The sequence below is a fragment of the Vicia villosa genome, linkage group LG2, assembly GCF_029867415.1.
Source record: "Vicia villosa cultivar HV-30 ecotype Madison, WI linkage group LG2, Vvil1.0, whole genome shotgun sequence".
Classification (NCBI taxonomy): Eukaryota; Viridiplantae; Streptophyta; class Magnoliopsida; order Fabales; family Fabaceae; genus Vicia; species Vicia villosa.
In genome coordinates this window covers 198,507,782-198,531,441 of record NC_081181.1, presented here as the reverse complement: position 1 = coordinate 198,531,441, position 23,660 = coordinate 198,507,782, and the positions used below count along the sequence as shown (strand labels likewise).

At 35.3% G+C, this 23,660-nt stretch overlaps 2 protein-coding genes and 4 non-coding genes across 6 annotated transcripts; all 6 read left to right on the top strand.

The window, feature by feature from the left end:
• Positions 1-7,512: 7,512 nt before the first annotated feature.
• On the top strand, positions 7,513-8,278 carry LOC131647884 (histone H2A.2-like). Its single transcript, XM_058917700.1, has 2 exons — positions 7,513-7,787; positions 7,887-8,278. The coding sequence occupies exons 1-2, from the start codon at positions 7,578-7,580 to the stop codon at positions 8,124-8,126; spliced, it is 450 nt and encodes a 149-aa protein (XP_058773683.1). The 5' UTR covers positions 7,513-7,577; the 3' UTR covers positions 8,127-8,278.
• A 7,668-nt stretch (positions 8,279-15,946) lies between these two features.
• LOC131654457 (small nucleolar RNA Z43) lies at positions 15,947-16,041 on the top strand. Its single transcript, XR_009299494.1, has one exon. It is a non-coding gene; the product is annotated as a small nucleolar RNA Z43 (small nucleolar RNA).
• A 246-nt stretch (positions 16,042-16,287) lies between these two features.
• LOC131654476 (small nucleolar RNA U83) lies at positions 16,288-16,369 on the top strand. The gene has a single exon (XR_009299507.1). It is a non-coding gene; the product is annotated as a small nucleolar RNA U83 (small nucleolar RNA).
• Positions 16,370-16,434: 65 nt separating this feature from the next.
• Positions 16,435-16,525, top strand: LOC131654455 (small nucleolar RNA snR60/Z15/Z230/Z193/J17). The gene has a single exon (XR_009299492.1). It is a non-coding gene; the product is annotated as a small nucleolar RNA snR60/Z15/Z230/Z193/J17 (small nucleolar RNA).
• Positions 16,526-16,710: 185 nt separating this feature from the next.
• On the top strand, positions 16,711-16,832 carry LOC131654231 (small nucleolar RNA SNORD14). The gene has a single exon (XR_009299277.1). It is a non-coding gene; the product is annotated as a small nucleolar RNA SNORD14 (small nucleolar RNA).
• Positions 16,833-21,324: 4,492 nt separating this feature from the next.
• LOC131647882 (capsanthin/capsorubin synthase, chromoplastic-like) lies at positions 21,325-23,076 on the top strand. The gene has a single exon (XM_058917698.1). The coding sequence runs from the start codon at positions 21,426-21,428 to the stop codon at positions 22,932-22,934; it is 1,509 nt and encodes a 502-aa protein (XP_058773681.1). The 5' UTR covers positions 21,325-21,425; the 3' UTR covers positions 22,935-23,076.
• Positions 23,077-23,660: the final 584 nt, after the last annotated feature.

The following is a 23,660-nucleotide window of genomic DNA, read 5'->3' as shown; positions in this document are numbered from 1 at the left end:
ATGTACATATTTACTTGTTATCATCATCAAGACAGAATACATACATTTGACATTTACATTGTTGTACATAAAAAATGACAAAACCTTTGTTCATATACAAATCAAAATTGTAGCAACCAAGAAAAAACTATTTTTATTGCATCAAAGATTCATAACAAGATAAGAATACACTGGTCCAACGTGATCGAATGTCATCAATTTATTTGGAGTATGGTATTAGGTTGTTAAGCTTCTATAATTAGAACAAAATTTAAAGTATGATAAGTTAAAAACAACAACATTAACTTATAAGTATATGTGTGTGTATATGGATTAAGCTAATACCTTATTCTTCATCCATCCATTTGTAATTCATCCAGATACAATATGGAACATAAATCTCATAACATAGTATCCACAAGAATAGCTATCGGCAGGCATGGCAACAAAACCCATACCCGCGCGTACCTACCCAAACCCGCCCCGAAGTTGATGGGAAAACTTACATTGACTGAGTTTGGGTATGAGTTTTCCTCGATTACAAAATATGGGGACGAGTCGGATAATGGATACACTAGTAACCCACTCAAATCCTCCCCAAAACCCGCCCCGTTTATTTCAATATGTATATTATTATTATTTATTTAATTTTGATAATTTAGAATATTAAATATGTGACCAATATTTTGATATTTTGATATTTTGATTTGTATTTATTATTTAAAATATTTGAAATCTATGTATGGAATATTTTGAAATTATTTTATTTTATTGTTTACAATATAATATAATTTTGGAAAAAATGAGTATTTCTATTTTAAAAAATGATTTCACTAAATAGATGATGGTGGGGCAGGGATATCCGAACCCGTTTGGGTCGAGTTTGAGTTTTAATTTTCTATTCCTGTTTGGGTTTGGGGCGGGGAACAGGAATTATTTGGGATTCAGGTTTGGGGGAGGTAATAACCGTCCGCGACCCGCCTTATTGTCATCCCTAGCTATCAGGTTGTTTTTACCACTTCAAATAATTTTGATTTATTTATGTCACACTAATACACACGAATAATATAATGTCAAAAACCACAAGTAATATACTTACTCTTGGTTGAACATAGAGTGGCTTTTTACCAATAAGATTCCTTTTGCACGCATTATATTCCTCCATCGCTCTACTCATGTCGGTTAAAATTAAACATGAATAAAAACTATTCCATTCTAAAGTTAAATATGAGTATTGAAAATAATACCACTTACCCATTCAATCATAACTTCGGACACTCCAGAGTGCAATGAGCAAAATACAACTATAGTATTTTTCTTCTGACATATGACTAGTAGTTGCCAATGTCGACTACATAAACATTCAAAATAATTAATAATATGGATAAAATTGATTTATAAATGAAAACAAAAATGAATATATACTTACTCACGGTAAAATGGGGCCTAATAACAATATTTGGTATTTCTTTTCTCTATCAACTTGTCTTGCAAGTAAACTCTTATTTCGTTTCCTGGAGAATCCCGAGTAAGAGCAATCTTCGCAGAATCCAAAATACAATACTTGTTTAAACGCTTCCTTTCAACACAAAACTCATGGATGTGTCTGCAAGGGCAAATCTTTATGTTAAAGTACAAGAAAGTATGAATATAAATAGAAATCAACGTAAATATTATACTTACGAGGACCAAAATTGTAATACGAATTTGTCTAGCCACTCATTCCACTTCAAAAATTCATGTACAAAAAAGAGCTTAGAAAATACGAATATCTGCTATGGATCATGACTTAATGGAATACCTAAGATTGAGTCTTCAGTAATACTCTCCATCATCGTCTCTAGTCTCTGAACGCTATTTTGATTTGATGGTGAAGGTTCAACATTGCCCTTGTTGGCAAAAAAACTTTGTGTCGCGCTTGTACCACCCGTAACTTTCTCAACCACATTCTCTCGAATTTCCAACTGATTTAAATTTGTGTGGCTGAATATACCCAACGAACTCAATTTTTGCATCATAAAAACAACACAAATACATCCAAAATTGAAAAACACATACAATAATAACAACAACTTACAACTTATACCTCGAAAACATCACGAGTACCCTTCTCGAACATCTTCTCCTCATTCATCCTATCTCGTTCCTCTTGCTCCTTTTGGACACTTTCCCGCACCTGCAACAACTTCTCCCTCTCCCGCTCCAAGAACTTATTCTGCACCATCTACAATAACTTCTCCCTCACCTCCTCCAAGAACTTCTCCCACACCGTCAGCAACAACCTCTCTCTCTCCTTCTCCAAGTACCTCACTCTCTTCGCCTGCTCCTCCTTCCAGTTCTCCATTTATTTCCCCTACTCAACAACAATAATCTCTTCAACCTCTCTCTTACTGATTTTCTCTCTAGATGATTGAGAGCGTTCAAAATGTACCTTGAAGCAAACGCCTCTACCAAGACCACAGACACGCCCCTGATGCTTCTCTGTTCCAATCGCTTCTACCAGGGTATCATGACGACCTTGTGAAGTGAATTTGCCGGCCTTGGTTTGTTGAACAAGTCCTACAACACATAAAATTTTATCTTTACCAACTTGATTTAACTAGAATAAATATTGTTGGAAAAAGTATATACTTACAATCCTTTGAGCCACTTCGTGTGTAGTATCTGATGTGTACTCGTCGTCTTTTCTTTGGCGTGTCCTCTTCCATTTCTCATGTCGTGATGGTGGAGATGGAGTGCGATCAAGACTTATAGAATCTCCTAGCTCTTCCTCCATTTATTTACTTTTTTCTTCAATCAAAATTTTTTCAAGTCCTTTGTTGATGCTCTGTTTGTTCTGTATTATTGTCTAATGTTTGGCTAAAACATATAATAGCAGCAAAAGGTTTAATTGTGAATCTTGCAAATATAAAAAGAACAAAACAGGAACAAGCAAGATGTTAGATGGAATGTCATGACATCGCGCCTGTAGAACTGGAAGGAAGATTCAGTTTGTACTCAACAGATACAGGATATTCGAAAAATATTTTGTAATCCTATGTGGCGCAAATTTAAAGGTCAAAAGAATATTTGAAGAATCAGATCAGAAGATTGAAGATTCAGGAAGAATCAGATCAGAAGATTGAAGATTCAGCAGTTTCTAATTTAGAAGATAAATTAGGAAACTCATGATTAAAAGACCTTATTTGTAGCAGAATATTTCTGCATCTTTGTAACAGCAAGGAGTGTTGCGATTTGTAAGCCCAAGTCCAATTGGGATCAAGTTATAAATAGGGAACTTTGTAACCTAGTTTGATATAGAAAACCTTGTTTAGAAACGATGTAGTCATTAGGGTTTCTATAGGTATACCACCCAGGTTGTGGGATGGCTGCCATGTCCTTCTCGAAACCTGTAGGTAAGAGAAGTGATTGTTCTCACTCGAAACCTGTAGGTAAGAGTTGAGTATTGTATTCTTGATCGAAGTTGTGAAGCAAGATCAAGTTATTGTTCATTGTTAATTGTGTAAATAGTTGTTGCAGGGTTGTAGCAGTTAGGTATCACTAGGGAATGAGCAGAGGTTCTCTTGTCTTGGATGGAGTTCTGAGATAAAGGTTGCATTGGGTAGTGACTAGGTAAACCAGAGGTTGTTTATCTGTAAACCAGAGGTTGTTTACATAAAATAGTACTACTGATAGTGAAATCTTCTTCCTGGCTTGGTAGCCCCCATAGTAGGTAGTTAGACTGAACTGGGATAACCATTAACTGTGTTATTTATCTTCTACATTGTTTGTTCAGTTATGAATGTTATGACATCGTTTATAACATCATGTTCAGAAGTGTTAGCTGTTCCTGAACAGAACCATATAAATGTTACAATCTGGTTATATTTACTGAACATGTGTGATCTCAGGTCTCATTGACTCCGGTTTAGGAGTAATTAATAAATGAGGGATCTTTCTATTCTGCCTCTGCTACATTAATAACAGATCAGATGTCTTGACATCGTGAATGACATATGAGTCTGTCATACCAGAATTTCATCCTTGATATCCTCCACGAGACAACCTACGTGGATAGACATTTCTAGCTCGATTTTCCTTTCCTTTTTGGCTCTTTTCCAAGAAATGGGGAGTGTTGCGAGACTCTACAGATTTCTCCCAAGTAACTTTATCAATAAATGAATATACCTCCTATGGAGGATATTCTTTATTTGCTCCATTTATAATATAATTATGGGTGAGTTGTGTCTTAAACCCCTCCAACGCTCACCAAAATAAGCAAGGATTTTTGATTTCATGTACTTATCATTTGGAGTAACAATGAACACATCCTATGTTTACACAATATAGATGTTATTAGTATTGCACAAAAAATATACTTGTAAAATAAATGATAAAATGAAAAATAAATATCATAATATTGGTCCATAGGTTGTCTTTTAATCATTCATCAACAACATACCAACTATCTATAAAAATACCTATTTTACTTCTACCTTGTAAGGCAACGTAACCTAAAAAATCACCAGCATGTTCACCAAAAGTCATGTCGGTTTAGGCATCAACTCTAACGGGGTGTCGAAGACCAGTTTCGTGGGCTTTTTTCAGCTTTGTGTACATCGTGACACCTCTAGTTTTTCTTTTATGTGTATTAATAGAGTTTGCAATAGATGTTGCATGGGAGGTGCTAGTCGAATAGGCCATAACTATTAATATGAATCAAACAAAATGATCAATAGACAAACTAACGATAAAACCCTAAACAACATGATCAAGAGACTATTTTAGCGGAAAAGTAATGTTGATGAAAATACAAAATAACGCTTCAGTGAAGAAAAAATTTACTTAAGAAAATGACGTTTGATGAATATCTTTGGGAAGAGTTTTGATGAATATCAGCTTGAAAATCGCCTAGGGTTTTTTTGCAAACTGAAGTTTAAGTGTTGATAGGTTTAAGTGTTGATAGGTAAATGAAAAGTTAGAAACTAGATAGTACTCTGAAATATTTCATGCAAAATAAGTGTCGCGTCATTTTTACACAAAGACCAATTGTAAACATATGAAATATAAAAAAAATCATAACGCCATATTTGTGGGAATTCATTTAAAAGATACACCACGCCGACTTTTCTATAAGATTTTAAAATTAGTATTATGAAATTGTTAATGCAAAACCTCTCAACTAGAACAAATAAACAAAAATAAAAACTTCATTAGAAAGGGACAAAGTGAGAAGTACCTATTAAACAATTGAAAAAAACATAAAATGCAGCAACTGGGTGTTAAACTGGGATCCCTTATTGTTAACTTACCTCGGTTTTACTAAATATACGAGGGCTAAAGTTTTTTATTAAAATAAATAAATAAAACATGACGCTCCCCCGACCCATACCCTTGTTTTTTCACTGTTCGAGGTGTAAGTTTCGTCATAAAAGGCGTTATTAATCGTAGTGATGGTTTAATTTTTCATTAGTAGCGGTGATGGTCGGGCCACCGTGTCCTGGAAAAAGACTGCTTTTGACATTCTGGCCATTCTCTTTGAAAGTAATAATCTTCTTGTTGATCAAATCTCGCACCTTAGCTTTCAGCGCCATACAAGTTTCCAAGCAATGTCTTACTGCCCATTCATGGTACTCACATGTAACATTTGGGTTGTATCGTGCCGGGTATGGTGCCGGGCAATGTCTTAATTGTGAGTAGAGTTGATCATACATAATAGGAATTGGGTCGAAGCGAGCCCTGTTCCACTTATTTTGATTTTGGTTCTAGTTTTGATATTAAGGATTGGCAAGCGCTGACTGAGGTTGGTGAGCAGGCGTTGTTGCCGCATCGTAATATATTTTTCCACCTTCGACCATAATAACATTAGTTTCTCCTTCTTTCTTCTTTTGGAAATTCCCAAAGAACATCTTCACGCCGCTTGATGCCCTAGTAGCACCAAGAGGAATCTACCCGCTCTTCAGCCTATGCTTAATTCTTTCTCCTATGGTCACCAAACCGGAGAATCCAGATGATACGATACCAATCATTTTCTCATAGAATAGAGATGACAAGGTATCAATAAACAAAACCGACCAGCTCCCGTTTAGCCAGGGGTGACTCCACTTGAGCAGCTAACTCTCTCCAACATTGAGCATATTCCTTGAAAGATTATTTATCTTTCTCAGCGATGTTTTGGAATTGTCTCCTGTCTGGAGCCATGCTCAAGTTGAATTTGTATTATTTCCTGAAGGCCTCTGCCAAGTCCCTCAATGGTTGAATATGACTCCTTTTAAGATTCACGTACCATTAAAGAGATGCCCCATTTAGGCTATCTTGTAAATAATGAATCATTAGCTTATCATTGTGACAGTGCGATGCCATTTTCCTACAATACATTGCCAAAGTGGCTTTTGGACAACCGAGTTTTAATATTTTTCAAAGTCGACGACTTTGAATTTTGGAGGGATGGCCATGTTTGGGACTAAGCACTCATCTATAACAACTCTCAACCTCTTTTCCAAGACTTGATATTTTCCTTCAGATTCATCACTCTTGACTATCACCCCTGGATGTGTATCTTGGGGACCCATTGTGTGGAATACAAGATAAAGATGCTCGATGGCCCTTGGTGTGCTGAAAATATAGCAGGATGCACTTCAGTGACTATCAAAATCTGTATGGTCTGTTGAACGGATGTACCACCGTTAGTAATGTTTGTGAAGGGTGGAGTGTAACCCATGTGGTGTATCAAAAGTGAGAACTGAACACTCGCCCCTCGAAGAGCAACACCGTCAATTTCAGAATCTAACATAACAAATCAACACCCATTCTAATTTCATCATAAAACAAAATCTTTCATGTCACTCCTTGTGGATCATTTAGAAAGATAATATATATATATATATATATATATATATATATATATATATATATATATATATATATATATATATATATATATAATTTGTTATTGGAGTTTTCATGTATATATAATTTGTATTGTTGGAAGTAAATTTTGTTATTAAAAAAATAATACTTATGAGTTTAAAGGTAGTGTACTGACAGTGTAAACTAACTTTACACATACAACCAATCATAATCCTTATACTTATCATGTCATATTAATTTTTTAAAATTAAAATTATGTTTTAGTTGGATACATGATTGTGATTGGTTAACAGTGTAAAAATTTTTTGTAATACTATCCATAAATAAATCTAAAATATAGAAATAGAATTTGTTAAAAAAATGAATATTAATGCCAATCTAAATGAAATGGTAGAGATACCGTGAGTTTGAAGCTTTGAATAGAAAGAATTTGCCAAGAATTTTTATTAGTTTAGGGGGGAAATAAAACAAAATTATATGAAGCGAAATTCGAAAAAGAAAAGAAAAGTACGGAGCACCTTACTGGCTTCCCATTGGTGAGTTTTAAAAGACACGGATAGCCAGGTATTTCACATCGAGCCATAGATAAGTTGTAATCCAACGGTGGATTTGTTTTCAAAGCAAGATCTTCAAAATGACCGCAAAAGTATAAAACCAGGCCAGCGCCTACAGCAATTATATCCCATTGTCTTCAACTCTCTCAATACCCTCAATTTCTTAGAACACAGCGATTAATTTAGAATCAGAAAATGGACGCAAGCACAAAGGTGAAGAAAGGAGCAGGTGGAAGGAAAGGAGGAGGACCAAGGAAGAAGTCGGTGACCAGATCTGTTAGAGCCGGACTTCAATTTCCCGTCGGAAGGATCGGTCGTTTCTTGAAGAAAGGAAGATATGCTCAGCGTGTTGGTACTGGTGCTCCTGTTTACTTGGCCGCTGTTCTTGAATATCTTGCTGCTGAGGTAAGTTACAATGTCCCTCTCTTTTTATCATCTTTAATTGCTTGTAATTAGGATTTTAAATTTGAGATCCTAATTTTTTGAAATTTACTGTTTGTGAAGGTTCTTGAGTTGGCTGGAAATGCAGCACGTGACAACAAGAGGAAGAGTATTAATCCAAGGCATCTGTTGTTAGCTGTGAGGAATGATGAAGAACTTGGTAAATTACTTGCTGGTGTTACCATTGCTCATGGTGGTGTTCTTCCTAACATCAACCCTGTTCTTTTGCCTAAGAGGACTGAAAATGTTTCAAAGGAACCTAAATCTCCATCAAAGGCCAAGAAAACTCCCAAGAAAGCTTAAATAGATTAATAGACTTTGAGTTTCTTTCTGTGTTGATATCACTTAATCTTAGTTTAGGCGCATCTCTCTCTCTTTCTCTAATGTATAACAAGCTAGCAATGTATTTCCAATCTCTCTATTTCATGAGTTAATGAAATCCTTTTGTTTATGAATTGTTGCACTCTACTTTCATATAAAACAATCTGGTTTAATTAATTAATTAATTAATTTGATTTTTTAAAAAACATTTAATTAATTACTGTATCCACTATTTTTAATGTTAAGATATATTATAACATGGATTTCTTTTCGTTTCTCAACCGAATAATTACCAAGATGATGGTCTTCTATTTTTCATTTTTTTTATCTAATAGTATGTTTGGATTGGTGTTATACGATGGAATGAAATGAAATGGTTCTATTGTTTGGTTTTGCAAATAATCAATGGAATGGAATGGAACATGATGGAATCAATTCCATCCTATTTCATCCAATTCTCTATTTTTTGTTCCATCCAATTTGGGGTGTATGGGATGGAATGAAAGATTTTTAAAAAATTAATCAAACAATGGAATGTGATCTATATTCCATTCCGCTCTGCTCCACTCCGCTCTGTCATATTATGCTCCGTTATGTTCCATTAATCCAAACATAGCCTAAGAGTCGAACTACGGTATCTAATTGTTACTATGTAAATTTAAAGTTAAGATCTGATTGATTAGGATTAGATGGGGAAATAGAGAAATTAGAATTAATTTGAATAATAAAGAGATACACCGGTATGTAATGGTCCGGTCGGACGTTGGAAATTTAGTAACCTACCAACGCAAATTGTAATTTTAAAATATCTTTCCGTAGAAATCATTCATTTAAAAACCTTCCTCTCACACTCTCGTGTTTGTTGATTCCGATCTTATTATTGAAACTAAGTGAGCGCTCTCGCGGTATCAATTAAAAGTCCAAAATAATTTTTGAGAACAAATGAAAACTAATTAACCTTAAAGCGTTCTCGGTGTAATTAAGGTTAATGTACAATATTTATTGTATAGTTAAAAACTCAAACTCGTTCTTATTGATTTTGACTTCTATCGTTTTTAACTCTCGTTACAAAACGGCTAATAGATAATATTAAAGAATTGAAACCAGAAGAAATATTTATTTAGAGATTGGTTGATAATGTTACTATCTTCCCTCGGTTACATGACTTACATACAGGTATATTATATTTAGCCAGACATATTTTTAATAAACAAATCACAGCAGATATAACATACAAATATTATTCCAGACATGATTTGATAATATAGCATAAATAATAAACAATAATTAATGCTGAAAATAAAAACCTGAATTAAATTGTGGGACTGAAAGTATCAATCTGATAGTACCAAATCTCGATCCGGAACAAAAATCAAATAGCAGTAGTAAAATTTATACCTAAATCTAAAACTAATTCTGAAGTTGGAAAAAGACAATCAATTGCAATAGGTTCCCAATATGAAAAACTAGTGCTAACTCACCCAAATTTTTTCTACAACTCCCATTCACAATATCTCGAGGAACCGCACCCAAATTTCCCTTATGATTCCCATTCCCAATATCTCGAGGAATCACAAGAACCCCATAAATTCGGCCTCGAAATATTATTGGAGAATTTCAACGCGTCACTACCTGATTCTCACCCAAGCTACCTCTTCAACCACCAACCCCAACATTTCAAGGAGTCTCAAGAATCCCATAATTTAAACCTCGAATCATCTATTGAGGATTTCAATTCAACACTAACTTATCCTCAACCGAATTTCCTCTACGATCACCACAACCAACATTTCGAGGAGTCACCTGAATCCCATAAATCCGACCTTGAAATATTAATGGAGAATTTTATTGAAACGCAAACTCTTGCTAGGCTAGAATCTACGATGACGGAGTGCTTTGTGGAAACACAAAATGCGATGCTAATCCACTTTGAAGAACCACAAGAATCCCATAATTTCAACTTCAAAGCATCAATGGAGGATTCCGATGAGGCGCTAACTCACTCTAGGTTAGAATCGATGTTGGAGCACTTTGTAGAGACACAAACCGTCCAAAACCAAGAGTTTATCAAACAAAGTCTTCAAAACAACGAAACCCTTAGGCAACTGACCACTATGGTTGAGTCCCTCGCGACTCACAACATGGCAATAGAGACTCAAATCTCCCAACTTGAACAAAAGCCACTAGGACACTTACTTGAGGAGTATATGGAAACAACCATTAGTGAAACACAAATTGAAATTCCTGAGGAGAGTGATTATGAGGAAAGTAATTACGAGATTAAGGAGAGTGATAGTGTGGTTAAGGAGAGTTCTAGTGAGAAAAGGATGGAGATTGAGAAAAATCCACCAACACCAACTGAAAGGGAGGATGTAGAAGAAGTAGAGAAGGAAGCACATATCGTTGTTCCTCCTCCCTATACCCCACCGATTCCTTTTCTGCAAAGTTTTATGGAAGCTACAATAAACTATGTGAAGGTAATGGAAAATACCCACACCAATGCATCCTTGTTTGAAGTCTTGCATAAAAAGAGAAAGTTCGAGGACCCTGAAACTAGGGATGTTATCACTATTAAGAGGGGAAGGTTAGCATTTTAGGTGATGGCTGAAATCACTAAGCTCAAACTTGAAAAGCTGATACTTAGGATAGATCCAGAAACACCACCACAAGATCAAAAGAATGAACCACCCCACAGAAGAAAGAAAAGAAAAGGTGAGGGATATGTGAGATGGCTCGATAAGTGGCCATGGAAACCGACGATTACTAAAAGTTCAACCGAGGAGTTATTCTCGAGAGAACCACCTTGAATGCTTGCACTCTTAAGCCGTCGAGCTATAGACATTAAACAAAGCGCTGCGTGGGAGGCAACCCACGAGTTTTTAATTTAATGTTTTTCTTTTAATGTGTGAATTTGCAAAAAATAAAGAGTTGGATCGTTTGTCACATCTTTGCTACCTCTAGGCGAAGAATCTCTAGATCACAATCATGGAAATGAGCAAGGTGCCCACGGACATTCCTGCGAATGTCACTGCTGGTGGTGTCACCGATATTAACAACAAAAGCAAAATCAGAGAGGATTTGGCACACAGAAGATCTAACATTCACACAGGTTCTATTTTTCCTTTTCCACCTTTGTTCAAAACATTGAGGACAATGTTTGATTTAAGTGTGGGGGTGGAACTTTACCGCTTTCATTTATTGCTTTATTTACTGTCTTCTAGTTGTGTTGTCGAGTCTTTATACGTGATTTTTAGTTGCTATTTAATTTCCCCGAAATTTTAAAATTTTAACCACCAACAAATATTTTCTTTTTTGACGCACAGCATGCACACTCTGAAAGTATATGGATCGTCACACTTTAGGCTTTGTTAGAAAGACTTAAGGATGTTTCAACAACATCGATACCGTCCTGACACCCTAAACCCCTTATTATGTAATATCAATTTGAGTACCCATTATGCCGAGACCTTAGGCTCAAGTTTTCAAAGTAGCTCTTAAGTAGTTTATATTAGCAGTCAGCACCATCTTAAGCACAAACTACGTAGAGAGCCGATGAATATAAGTGAATGATCCTGAAAATTTTTCAGTGAAAATTAAAAGATTACATCGACTAAGCTAGGTGACCCTCACCCGGTCATTTAACCCAAAGGACGTGTATCTCGCGGATTACAATAAAGAAGCCTATTGTCGGTTGGTTCAAAAGTATCTGGTGTTGAACTTGGTAGGGCGAATTACGGTTCGATCCCCCGCAGCCTACAATTGGTAAAAGAAGTGGGTACCACAAAAATGTGCCAGAGCCCCGTGTTAATAAGGATCATAATCACTAACCGGTTACTCTAATATGTGCGTGTACGGATAACGGGCTTAATGTGATTGCGCTTGAATGAAAAGAGTGAAAGAAAAACGAGAGATATAGGTTAAGTTATAATGGCATGATTCGAATTGGTTTGTATAAGGAGGGAGTTTTTGAACATTGTGTCATTACGGTATCCTTGGTGTCGACACTCATACCTATCAATCTAACGTTAGCCTAGCAGCCGAATATGACTAAGAGTCGTGTCGTGCCTTTGTTTCAAAAACCATGCTTAATCATTTTCTCTTACCGTGTTGGTTGATTGCTTGAGGACAAGCAATGGTTTAAGTGTGGGGGTGTTGATAACACGTAAATGTATCGTATATTTGATTCGATTTACATAAATTATATCTTTATTTTCATTTAATTTTGTTATTTTATTTTGTATTATGCCGGTATTTCTATTTGTTTTTCAGGAATTTGTTTAATCGGAGCTCGCAAAATAAATAGTCGGAAAAAGGACTTAAAATGGAGAAGAATTGCTTAAAAGAACATTTAAATAAGGAGGTGCAAATAACAAGAATAACCAGGCCCAAACACACGCAAGCCCAACGCACAGGAAGTGGATGCACGTGGCGTGGGGGCACTCTGAGGCACCTGCCGGTCGGCACCTACCCACTTACGCCGTTCGACACCCCCTTGAATATTAGTGTGTGACGTTAGTCACACACCCAGGCCCAGAAGAGACGCAGTTTTCAGCCTCCGCCATTTTCTACACCGAAAGAACAGCAAGAGACGAAAACAAACTCCACTCTGCTCCAACTCTATAAATACCCTTCAAGAATTATTGATAGGGTGACGAATCTTAACCTAACGCCGTTTTTCTCTTCTTCGTCCATTTTTCTTTGTTTAGTTTTTAGGCAGATTTTCTACCATGTAAAAGTGGTAGTTTCTCACATCGAGGAACTACCACACTATTAAATTTAGTTTCTGTTTCCTTTCATTACGCGAAGATTATTTCAGTAGTTAATTCCAGTACTGTTTATTTCATTATTTACAGGTTTCATTTTATTGCTTTATTATTATTTTCATTTATCATTGTTAATTCAATTTCCATGTTGCTCTTAATTTCAATCTACACGTTTAATTTGTTTACGCTTAATCCTATGTCCAACTAAATTGTTTTGCGTCCGGTATGTGAGGACCGTCGTCTCCGACGGGACTCGATAATTATTTTATTGGTTTAAATTATTATTATTAATTTATATTTTGGTTTATGTTTTTAATATTAATTTAGGTAACCTTGTCACGAGAGTGAGAGGTTACCTACCACGATTTCCTCACGAGAGTGAGAAATCTATTAAGGTTCGAACCGGCACTGCGAGAGCGTGGGGGTCGAACCAGATAGTAAAAACTAGGTATTAATCCTAAACACAGCGAGAGCGCTTTAGGATTAATTAGAACTTATTTAGTTTTCAAACCGCGTTCCTTGATTTAAGTGGGCGAGCGAGAACAATATCCTACGGTTGAAGAGCGTGACTTTATTGAAAACCACCAGAGTGTGAGGTTTAGTCTTTAAGCTAATATTTTCTACTAAATATGTTTTTAACATTTTTATAAGCCAACTAATTACAGAGTTCCCGAAGTACGCAGAATCACATTCCGATCTCTCTTCTCCTATATTTATCTTAATCTTAGTTTTATTTCAGTTTTAGTTCTTAGGTTCCCCTTAATCAAATCGTTCATTAGCCTTAGCTTTACAAAGCGACAATAGATTACAGTAGGTTGACATTGGTCTCTGTGGTTCGACAATCTTTTATATTACTTCGATATATCCGTGCACTTGCGGACGCATCAATAGTATCATATGGAAATACCTAATGGCGGGGTTATGAATTTCTGAAGAAACTCGGAGATCATTCTGATGTCGCCCAGAGATATTACCCCAAAAGTAATCAACTATGTTATCGAGGAAGTAATCATCATCAATTTCCATTAAAGCGTCCATGCTTTTAGAAAATCCTAGTAACTCGGCCAACTCACGGGTGGTGAAGCGGTAGGTGAAACCAAACAGCCTGAAAGAAACTATTCCTCTGTTGAATCCTAATCCAAGGCCAGGCTCATAACGAAGGAAACTCATAAACTCTAAAGTCAGGTTACGAAAAGTTGGGGCACGACTGGTAAGGATATCTCCCCAACCAATCTGATGAAGCATAAAGTGCACACTCTCCCTGATACCTAGAACAGTCAAAGTCGCATCATGTGCGAAAGTAGTGAATCCCATCTCACGCTGTGTCAAAGTCTCATAACGTCTCTGCTGAGCTTCACTCCCAAAAGTAACTACCATGCTGTCAGTAAACTCCATCTCTAATGTCAGAAAAGAAGTTAGTAGTCTGGAAGTTATAAAATCAAAGTAAAATTTTAAGTTAGTATTTTAAAAGCAATGATAATATGTTAGTATTTTAAAAACAATTATAAAGTATGGATTTTGAAAATAAAACTAAGTTAAAAGGTGGATTGTCTCCCACGAAAGCGCTTTGTTTAATGTCGTAAACTCGACGAATCAACGATTAGTTTTGCGATTCGGCGGTAAACTCTACGAGTTTAAGACTATCGGAATAGTCCCTATTTTCAATAATATGATAATGCTTTAGTCGCTGCCCGTTTACAATGAAAGGATCACTCGACTTTCCTTTAATTTCGATGGCGCCACTTGGAAATACCTTACTGACTTCGAATGGGCCAGACCACCTTGAACGAAGTTTTCCTGGAAATAATTTGAGTCTGAAATTGAATAACAGTACCACATCTCCTTCGTTGAACTCTTTTCTAGAGACGCACTTATCATGCCATTTCTTTGTTCTCTCTTTGTAGATCTTGGCATTTTACCCAGCCTGATCTCTTCCAATTCGTTGATGTCTAATAGTCTCTTTTCGCCTGCGGCAGTGTAGCTCAAATTTAAGGTATTTACCAAAAATATAATAGGGCTGAACTACGGCGTGCATAGGTAATTTTGGTATGTTCATTTTTTTCTCGACATTGCGCACGATTGTATTTTGATCAGTCAGAGCCTATTTATCAGGGTATTTTTATTTGCAATTTTGATATGAACCGAACCTTTTTAGTAAACTTTTCACTCGCCTCAACGACACAAACCAATTTTTACTTTTCGATATTCTTGCACCTTTTCATTAAGCTTATGACCATGACTGACTTTTACTTTTCAAAATCGACTTTTTATTTGGGTAATAAAAAATTATTAAATTAATATATTTTCATTTTTTTCTTAGTTGATTAAAATTAAAATTTTAATTTATTTTATTATTTTTAAATGCATTATTTATTAATTAATTATGATTAATTATATTTAAAATTTATTTTTAAAATAATTAAAAATAACATAAAAAAAATAAAAAAATAGAAGAACTCCGTGTTGAATGGCGGCCTCTTGAAGAGGAGACAAGATCTTCTCCATTTTCTTCCTTCTCTATTTTGTGCATTATTAAAGTTTTAAAAATATTAATGTAATGACGTGACACATAATGTGTACATTAATTTTTTATGTCTTACATATATATTTAAAACTATAGTAATAGAGAGAAAAAATGGAGAAGATTCTATCTCCTTGAGTTGAAGAGATTATTATTTTATTAAAAAAATTACTCAAATGACATATTGAAAAATATATTTTGATAGGATGGTAATTGGAGAATATTTTTTCCAAACGTGGCCTATGGGTCAAAATTCCGAGTGTATTGAGCGGCGCAGGTTAAGCAAAGGCGCACCCTCCGGACATTCTAGAATTCAGTTACATGTGTTTACCGTTTCACACCCAAAACCCTAGCTCTCACTCCCTACTATTTATAAACACCTCTTTACCCTCAAATCAATCATACTCTCTATTTGATTAGGTTTCCCCATAGCCGCAACGATTCTCATACTCTCTGTTATCTGTTGTTTTCGTTCAATCAAATTGATTTCATATTTCAATCTCGATCGAGTTTGAAGTTGACGATGACGAATTGTGATTAGGTCTCGTTCGTCGTAATGGCCAAATCGGCCTTGCCGACCATCCTGTTATATCACCACCCATATTCTGAGTCTCTTCTTTCCTCAATCCTATTTTGTTTTACTTTTTTTTCGTTTTTCAATTTCTTGAAATTTCTAATTCTTTTATTTTCAATTGGCCGATGATTAAACTAATTAATAGACAAGCATATGTCTGAATACATTCATGTGGAAAATCTAATCTTTTCTATGAGGCCTCTTTTTATTCTCTTAATTATGCTTAGATCTAGTTTTAGTTTAATTTTCTCCCATTTGTTTCAATTTTGTTCTCTGTTATTCTTTTTCCAATGATGAGATAGATGGATAATGTGTTAGGGTATGAATATTAATGATTATTATACCATACTGCCTTCCTTCTGAGGATTCATAGTTTTATCTTTTTGTTTAATTTTTTTGCTTTCACTTTGAAGTTAAATAACATAGTTGATGGAGATTCATGTGATGATCAATAGCATAGTTCAACTGATCAATTCATGATTAAACAAATCTTTTAGTCTTTCGCTCCTATCTGATGACTCTCCAATTAACAGAATTTTCAATTTTGTACGGTTTAATTAATTTAAATGGTTGTTCATTGTCTAATTTGTTTCTGATTTCTTTTGGGAAGAAGAGTTAATGTGTTGGATGTGTGAGATGACTGATATTTTGTTGATTCATTTGTGAAATTTTGTTTGCATTTTGTAGAGTGTTGTTTTAATTTTGATTGTTCAATGATGATAAATCTAAGGCTTGTTTCTCAAAACATTCGCAGTGGCCGACTAAGAGCTTTCGCCTTCGCCAGGCTTGAGAGCTAATGCTGCTTTATCCTTCCTTGGATGTCTGAGACTATCGTTTGTTTTGTTAATTTTAAATTAGTGCTTTTAAAGTTTTATAAGCAATTTAATTTATATATTTTGTGTGTTTACTATGTTTTTTTAATTGAGTGCATTTTATCTAAATCTCCATCAAAGGCCAGGAAAACTCACAAGAAAGCTTAAATAGATCTATAGATTCGAGTTCTGTTCTGTGTGGATATCTCTTAATCTTAGTTAGGCGCACATCTCTCTTTCTCTAATGTAAAAGCAATGTAATTCCGAAGTCATGAGTTAATGAAATCCTTTTATTTCTAGTCCACCATGCTTCTCTGTTTGTTTATGAGTTGATGCATTCTACTTTTTTTTTTTTTTTATGTTATGAATCAATCTATTTAATTTATTAATTACCGTATCCACTATTTTGAAGTTTTGATATATAACATGGACTTTGTAGCGTTTGTAGCGTTTGTCAACGTGCCTTACAAATACAATGGATGTTAATTTGAGTTAAAATTCAGGCTCAAAATTTTTCTATATCGATTACTTTAATAGATGTTCTAGATTTGTTACATCTACTGCAACAGAAATCTGATTATGGTTGTTTTGGGATAGATAACAGCAATCTGTTAAAAAACAGATGTAATAAAATCAAGACCCTTATTGTCTATGGATGTCTTTGGTTTCTTTGGAATGGTTTTGTTGGTGGCAAGTGATTTGATCACGTTGTTGAGCTGTTAATTTTTGGAATGGTTCCTGACCCTTTCCTCCCTTCTTTCCTATCTCGATACGTCTGTTATAAATATACTTTCCTTGCTCTTAAACCTTCAACCTTTCTCACTTTTGTATGCTAAGTGTTTGTAGCCAATGAGTTCTGTAAGCATATCAGGATGTAGTGTTAGACCTGTATTTTCCCATCTACTTAACTTTCTTAGCCTCCACTCCACTGCCTTACCACTCTCTGTGAAATGATCTCAACAATACATTGCGAATATGGTATCATCTTCTAACAATGCATCATCAAATCTGTTATCTATTTTGTCAATGCATCATCAAATCTTGTATCTATTTTGTCTTTTTGAAGCTCTTGTAAAACAAAATTCTTTTTTGTAAAGGCCAAAATATGAATTTATTGCTAACAGGAATATGTCAAATACAGCAGCCAACACCCATACACACCATTACAAATTTTAGCACAAATAACACCGGTACCCTTGCCTATTACATAGTTTTATACCACACTACTTCACAGTAAGACTCCCAGCCAACCACTCGCGCTGGCTGCATACTGCACAATTAAGATGAATCAACAAAGAGAACACAACTACTGTGAAGAGAGGAACAAACCAATGCTCTGCAAAAACTGAACTTGCCACGGAGCCCCATCCCTGAGCCAAGACTGTATCCGCCATGCCGCAACAGCCAAACTAGCAAAACTGCTATAATAATTCTGCTCAGACCAAAAATTACAACAAGCCATGGCATAAATCACAACTAGTATACATTCTGAAAAGGCAAAATCAAAGATAAACCCATCCTGACTTCTGTTCAAAGAACTCCTCTAATACCATAATGATATTGTAGTACTAAAACTCGCACTTCTCCTCTGGCAACTAACTGCCTCTACGAGTATGCCAATCGCTAATAATAGCTCTATCCTGAGCACTCCTTTGGGTTCGAAATCCACTGATTTGGAGTATATTTTTATCTCTTAGCCTTTAACCATCTCTAGGAGATTGCCTTAATGTCTTCAATACTGATTATTCTACATCGCTATGAAGTTTCGAAAATCCTCTCGTTTCTCCTATTCCAAATAGTCCAGATACACGCGAACCATATGACGAAAAATCTATCCTTTAGAACTCTATCTCCTTTGTTTATACCTACAAACAAAGTTTAAAACTCTGCACTACAGAATTGGGAGACACATAAAGGAAACCTAGCCATCTTAGGACCTCGCTCCATGCAGACCAGATTATCAGACATTTAAAGAAAATGTGTGCGACACTTTCCTCTCTACCGCAATCATAAAGACATGAATTTTGAGAATCAACCAAGATGCCTCTACTAACTAAGTTATCTCTAGTAGGGAATTTGTTTTGCCAAGCTCTCCACACAAGAACCTATACTTTCAAGGGGACTAATTTATTCCAAATCGCTGCTCCCTAGATTCTCCTACAGGGGTTACAATCCCCTCAATAATCAAGGAGTTGGCTTCTTTAACCATATACATTAACATTGTCCTTCATAGAAATTCTTTGGATCCAGTCTATAATTTCCACGACTCTCATTTCGTTTGCCTTCTCTAAATTACCCTCCCAATTATCATTCCAAGCTAAGCCCCCGCTCTCACTCTGAACCCTGTCTCTCACTGAAATTTTCTTATCTCGAGCTATCTTCTACAAATCCGGATATAAATTCTTTAAGCTTCTTCCTTCCAACCAAGGGTCCTCCCAAACTAGAGATTCCTTTCCGTCACTTACATATCTGGCTAAGTTAGTTTCAAACCAATTTTTCCTGAAGTTTCTCTCCTCTTTGTCTACAGATTACAAGTCTCTCCATCACAACGAGCTAAATTTCTCAACCTTGCCTCCTCCATACCCAATTGTCCCGTACTTACATCTAAAATTTTAACCCACAACCTCTTCTTCTCATTAAGAAGCCTCCGCTTCCCTTTTCCTTACAAAGCTAAGTTAAATGCTTTTAAGTTTTTAATTCCCAACCCTCCCTCTTCCTTTTTCTGACAAATCTTGCCCCACTGGATCCAATTCACTTTTCTACTCTCCGCTCCCCCACCAGACAATTTTTTTTAAACAAAGATTACAGTTTTAAGATAATACTTGTCAGAACTTTGAAGAAAGAGAGGTAGTAGACTGATAGCGCGACCATGATTGACTTTAAGAAGATGATACGACCACCAATTATTGTTCCAAGATGTCAACCTGCCTCTCACTATATCAAGTACCGGTTTCCAAGCTCTCTCCCTATGATGATTCCAGTCAACATACATCCCTAAATATTTGAACGAGGTACCTTCCACCTTACAAGTATTAACCGACGCCGCCTCCTCCAACCATTTTAGGGGAATATTAATGCCAATTAGAGAGCTCCTATGAAAATTTACTTTTAGGCCCGACACCGATTCCGACCGTTGCAAGGTTGCTTTGATAGCCCAAACATTTTTTCAACTTTTCTGCATAAGTCTTTACGAAAGTAAAGGCAAAATAAATACCATTCATATGCTGAAAGGTGTGACTTTGTATTCAAATGAGAAATACCAGACAACCGAGTTAAGGCAATGAAAGTGTCTGAAATTCGTTTGAGCAAGTCTTATTTTCATAGATGTAGTTAAAATTGGTTATGAAAAAATATTCTACGCTGATGAAAGTGGATACAATATTTAATAGAATAGAGAAAAAAAAAAGTGAGCGTTATCCATTATTTTCGATGTTTCTACTACTTAAATTTGTTTTTTCATAATAAATTGGAACTTAATCAATAGATGATTTTAAGTCTTGCTCTTAATATTTCTATATTTAAAAGAACATTATCATTCTAAAATCAAATCATCGATCATCTTAGCTAAATAAAAAATTATCAGAATTCGATACTAAAAAACTAGTCTAAGAGAAACTATACTCTTATTTTATTACTTCAATATATGAGTGCACTTGCGGCGTGTAAGTAAGCTTCTGGTGGACAGAAAAAAGTTTCACTTATAAGATTAACACTCTAATGCCTAAGTCACCCACCGAGTGAAAATTAGTATGAGAGTAAATTATAATTTCAACATTCCTCAAGTATTCTCTGTGATCACTTATATGAGGAACGATTAAATATCTCTTTATTTTACAGAGTGGTATGCGGAAAACTATTGGATGACAACTAATGATGAAAGACAATCTTTTATGTGAATCAAATACATGTCTAATGATCGTGTATGTACTGTTCCTTTAACATCTAATGACTTTGGATTGCTGGTTGAATTTTTTCATCATTAAGCGTTATTGAGATTCGGGTTGTTCGGAACAACTTATAATTTATTTATTTCCTAAAATGACATAATAAAAAATAATATTAATCTCATCATTTTATTCCATGTAATTAATTATTTAGTGAAAACCGCAAACAACTCAAATCTAATATTTAATATAAAATTGATAGATAGATTAGATATTAAGATATGGGTTTAATGGATATACACTGTCGGTGTAAAATTCTTTACACAGTCAGTGCATCACAACCATTCACATATATTATTTAATAAATAATTAAAATAAAAGTCAAAATTCAATAAATATTTAACGGCTACGATTCACTGACAGTGTAAAACTGCTTTACATATTTCCATTAAATCCTTAAGATATATACATAGAGCCTATAATTACAGCATTCATGTTCGTCGTATCTGCAACCAATTTTAAAACTTGCGCCAAAACTGACTAAAAAATGGAAAGCATCATTTTTATGCTTTCAGTTTTGATTCCTCTTTGTCTTCGTGCATATTTTCTCCATTACCAAACTCTCTACTTTTCATTGTTATTACCAAAAACAAAACATCAAATTTATATTCCTCTTTTCCACACAAATTTTCTCCTTCAATCACACAAAAACACCATTCCGCAAAACATGGGAACTAGTCTTATGTTAATTTCTCCACCACTTCCAACCAAAACTCACCAACTCACACCTTCAATATCCCCTCTCTCTAAAACCCATAAAACAATATCACTTCCATCTTCAAGAAAAAATAATACAAAGATCCATAGCACTAGAAAGTTTGGAAATTTTCTTGACTTAAAACCCGAGTATCAACCCGAAGACTTAGACTTCGACCTTCCGTGGCATCACTCTTCCGATCGTAATCAATTCGACGTGATCATTATCGGTGCTGGCCCGGCGGGCATTCGCCTTGCGGAGCAAGTTTCTTTCTATGGAATCAAGGTTTGTTGTGTTGATCCTAACCCTCTATCTGCTTGGCCTAATAACTATGGTGTGTGGTTGGATGAGTTTGAAGGTCTTGGACTAGAAGATTGTTTGGATAAAACATGGCCTATGGCTTCTGTATATATTGATGATAATAATACTAAGTATTTGGATCGTTGCTATGGAAGAGTTAGTAGAAGTAAACTTAAGGAGAAATTGGTTAAAGGTTGTGTTTCTAATGGGGTTAGATTTTATAAGTCAAAAGTATGGGAGATTAGGCATCATGAGTTTGAGTCTATTGTTGTTTGTGATAATGGGAAAGAGTTGAAAGCGAGTTTAGTTGTTGATGCTAGTGGTTTCGGTAGTAGGTTTATAGATCGCGATGATCATAAGTTGAGAAAGAGAAACTATGGTTGTCAAATTGCTCATGGTGTTTTGGTTGAAGTTGATTTTCACCCTTTTGATTTGGATAAAATGGTTTTGATGGATTGGAGAGATTCCCATTTGGGGAATGAACCTTATTTGAGAGAGGGCAATTCTAAAGTTCCTACTTTTATGTATGCTATGCCATTTAGTTCAAATTTGATTTTTCTCGAAGAAACTTCACTTGTAAGTCGTCCGGTTTTGTCGTACATGGATGTGAAGAGAAGAATGGTTGCAAGGTTAAGACATTTGGGGATCAATGTGAAAAGAGTATTGGAAGATGAAAAGTGTTTGATTCCAATGGGAGGACCTTTACCAATAATACCTCAAAATGTGATTGCATTTGGTGGAAATTCCGGCGTAGTTCATCCTTCAACCGGTTACATGATAGCTAGAACAATGGCACTTGCACCTATTGTAGCTTTTTCGATTAATGAGTGTCTTGGTTCCAACAGAATGATAAGAGGGAAACATCTTTATGCTAATGTTTGGAATAGTATGTGGCCTATTGAGAGAAGATTTGTGAGGGAATGTTATTGTTTTGGAATGGAGACTTTGTTGAAGCTTGATTTGAATGGGACTAGAAGCTTTTTTGATGCATTCTTTGACTTGAAACCTTATTATTGGCAAGGGTTTATGTCTTCAAGGTTGAGTTTAAAGGATTTTGCTTTGTTAAGCTTATCACTCTTTGGAAATGCCTCAAATTCTTCTAGGTTTGATATTGTCACAAAGTGTCCTGTTCCATTGGCTAAATTGATGGGTAATATTGCTTTAGAATCTATAGGATGATGTAAGGTTATGAATACAATTTCATTCTGTTTTTTCCTTAATAGCTGAACATGAAGATTTGTCTGTTGAATTATACATAATTTCATAATTTAGTAGTTGAAAAATATTACATTTGACTTGAATTTGTTACAAACATTTACTGCTTATGCATATTATATGACATTCCCTTTGTCAACAACAACAGATTCAAACTCATGATGCTTAATGTCCCATACCTTAGACTTATAAAATCTAACCCCATTAAAAACACAACCTTTAACCAATTTCTCCTTAAGTTTCCTCCTGCTAGCCCTTCCATAGCATTGATTCAAATGTTTGATGTTGTTATCATCGATATAAATAGAAGCCACAGGCCATGTTTATCCAAACAGTCTTCTAGTCCAACACCCTCAAACTCACCCAACCACACACCATAGTTATTAGGCCAAATAGAGGGTCAGGATCAACACACAGTAAACTTTGATTCCATAAAAGGAAACTTGTTCTGCAAGGCGAATACCTGCAGGGCCAGCGCCGATTACAACCACATCACATCGAAATGAGAACGATCTGAACGGTTGTGCCATGGAATGTCAAAATTTAAGGCTTCATGTTGATACTCGGGTTTTAAGTCAATGACATTTTCAAACTTTCTGGTGTTGTGGCTCATGGCTTGGTGTTTTCTTGAAGATGGAAGATTGGTTTTGAAAAGACGGAAAATTGAAGGTATGTATGAGTGGAGCAAAA

Coding starts and splice junctions, on each gene's coding strand:
- LOC131647884 (XM_058917700.1), top strand. CDS start 7,578: ATGGACGCAAGCACAAAGGTGAAGAAAGGAGCAGGTGGAAGGAAAGGA. Junction 7,788..7,886: donor TTGAATATCTTGCTGCTGAG/GTAAGTTACAAT, acceptor CTGTTTGTGAAG/GTTCTTGAGTTGGCTGGAAA.
- LOC131647882 (XM_058917698.1), top strand. CDS start 21,426: ATGGGAACTAGTCTTATGTTAATTTCTCCACCACTTCCAACCAAAACT.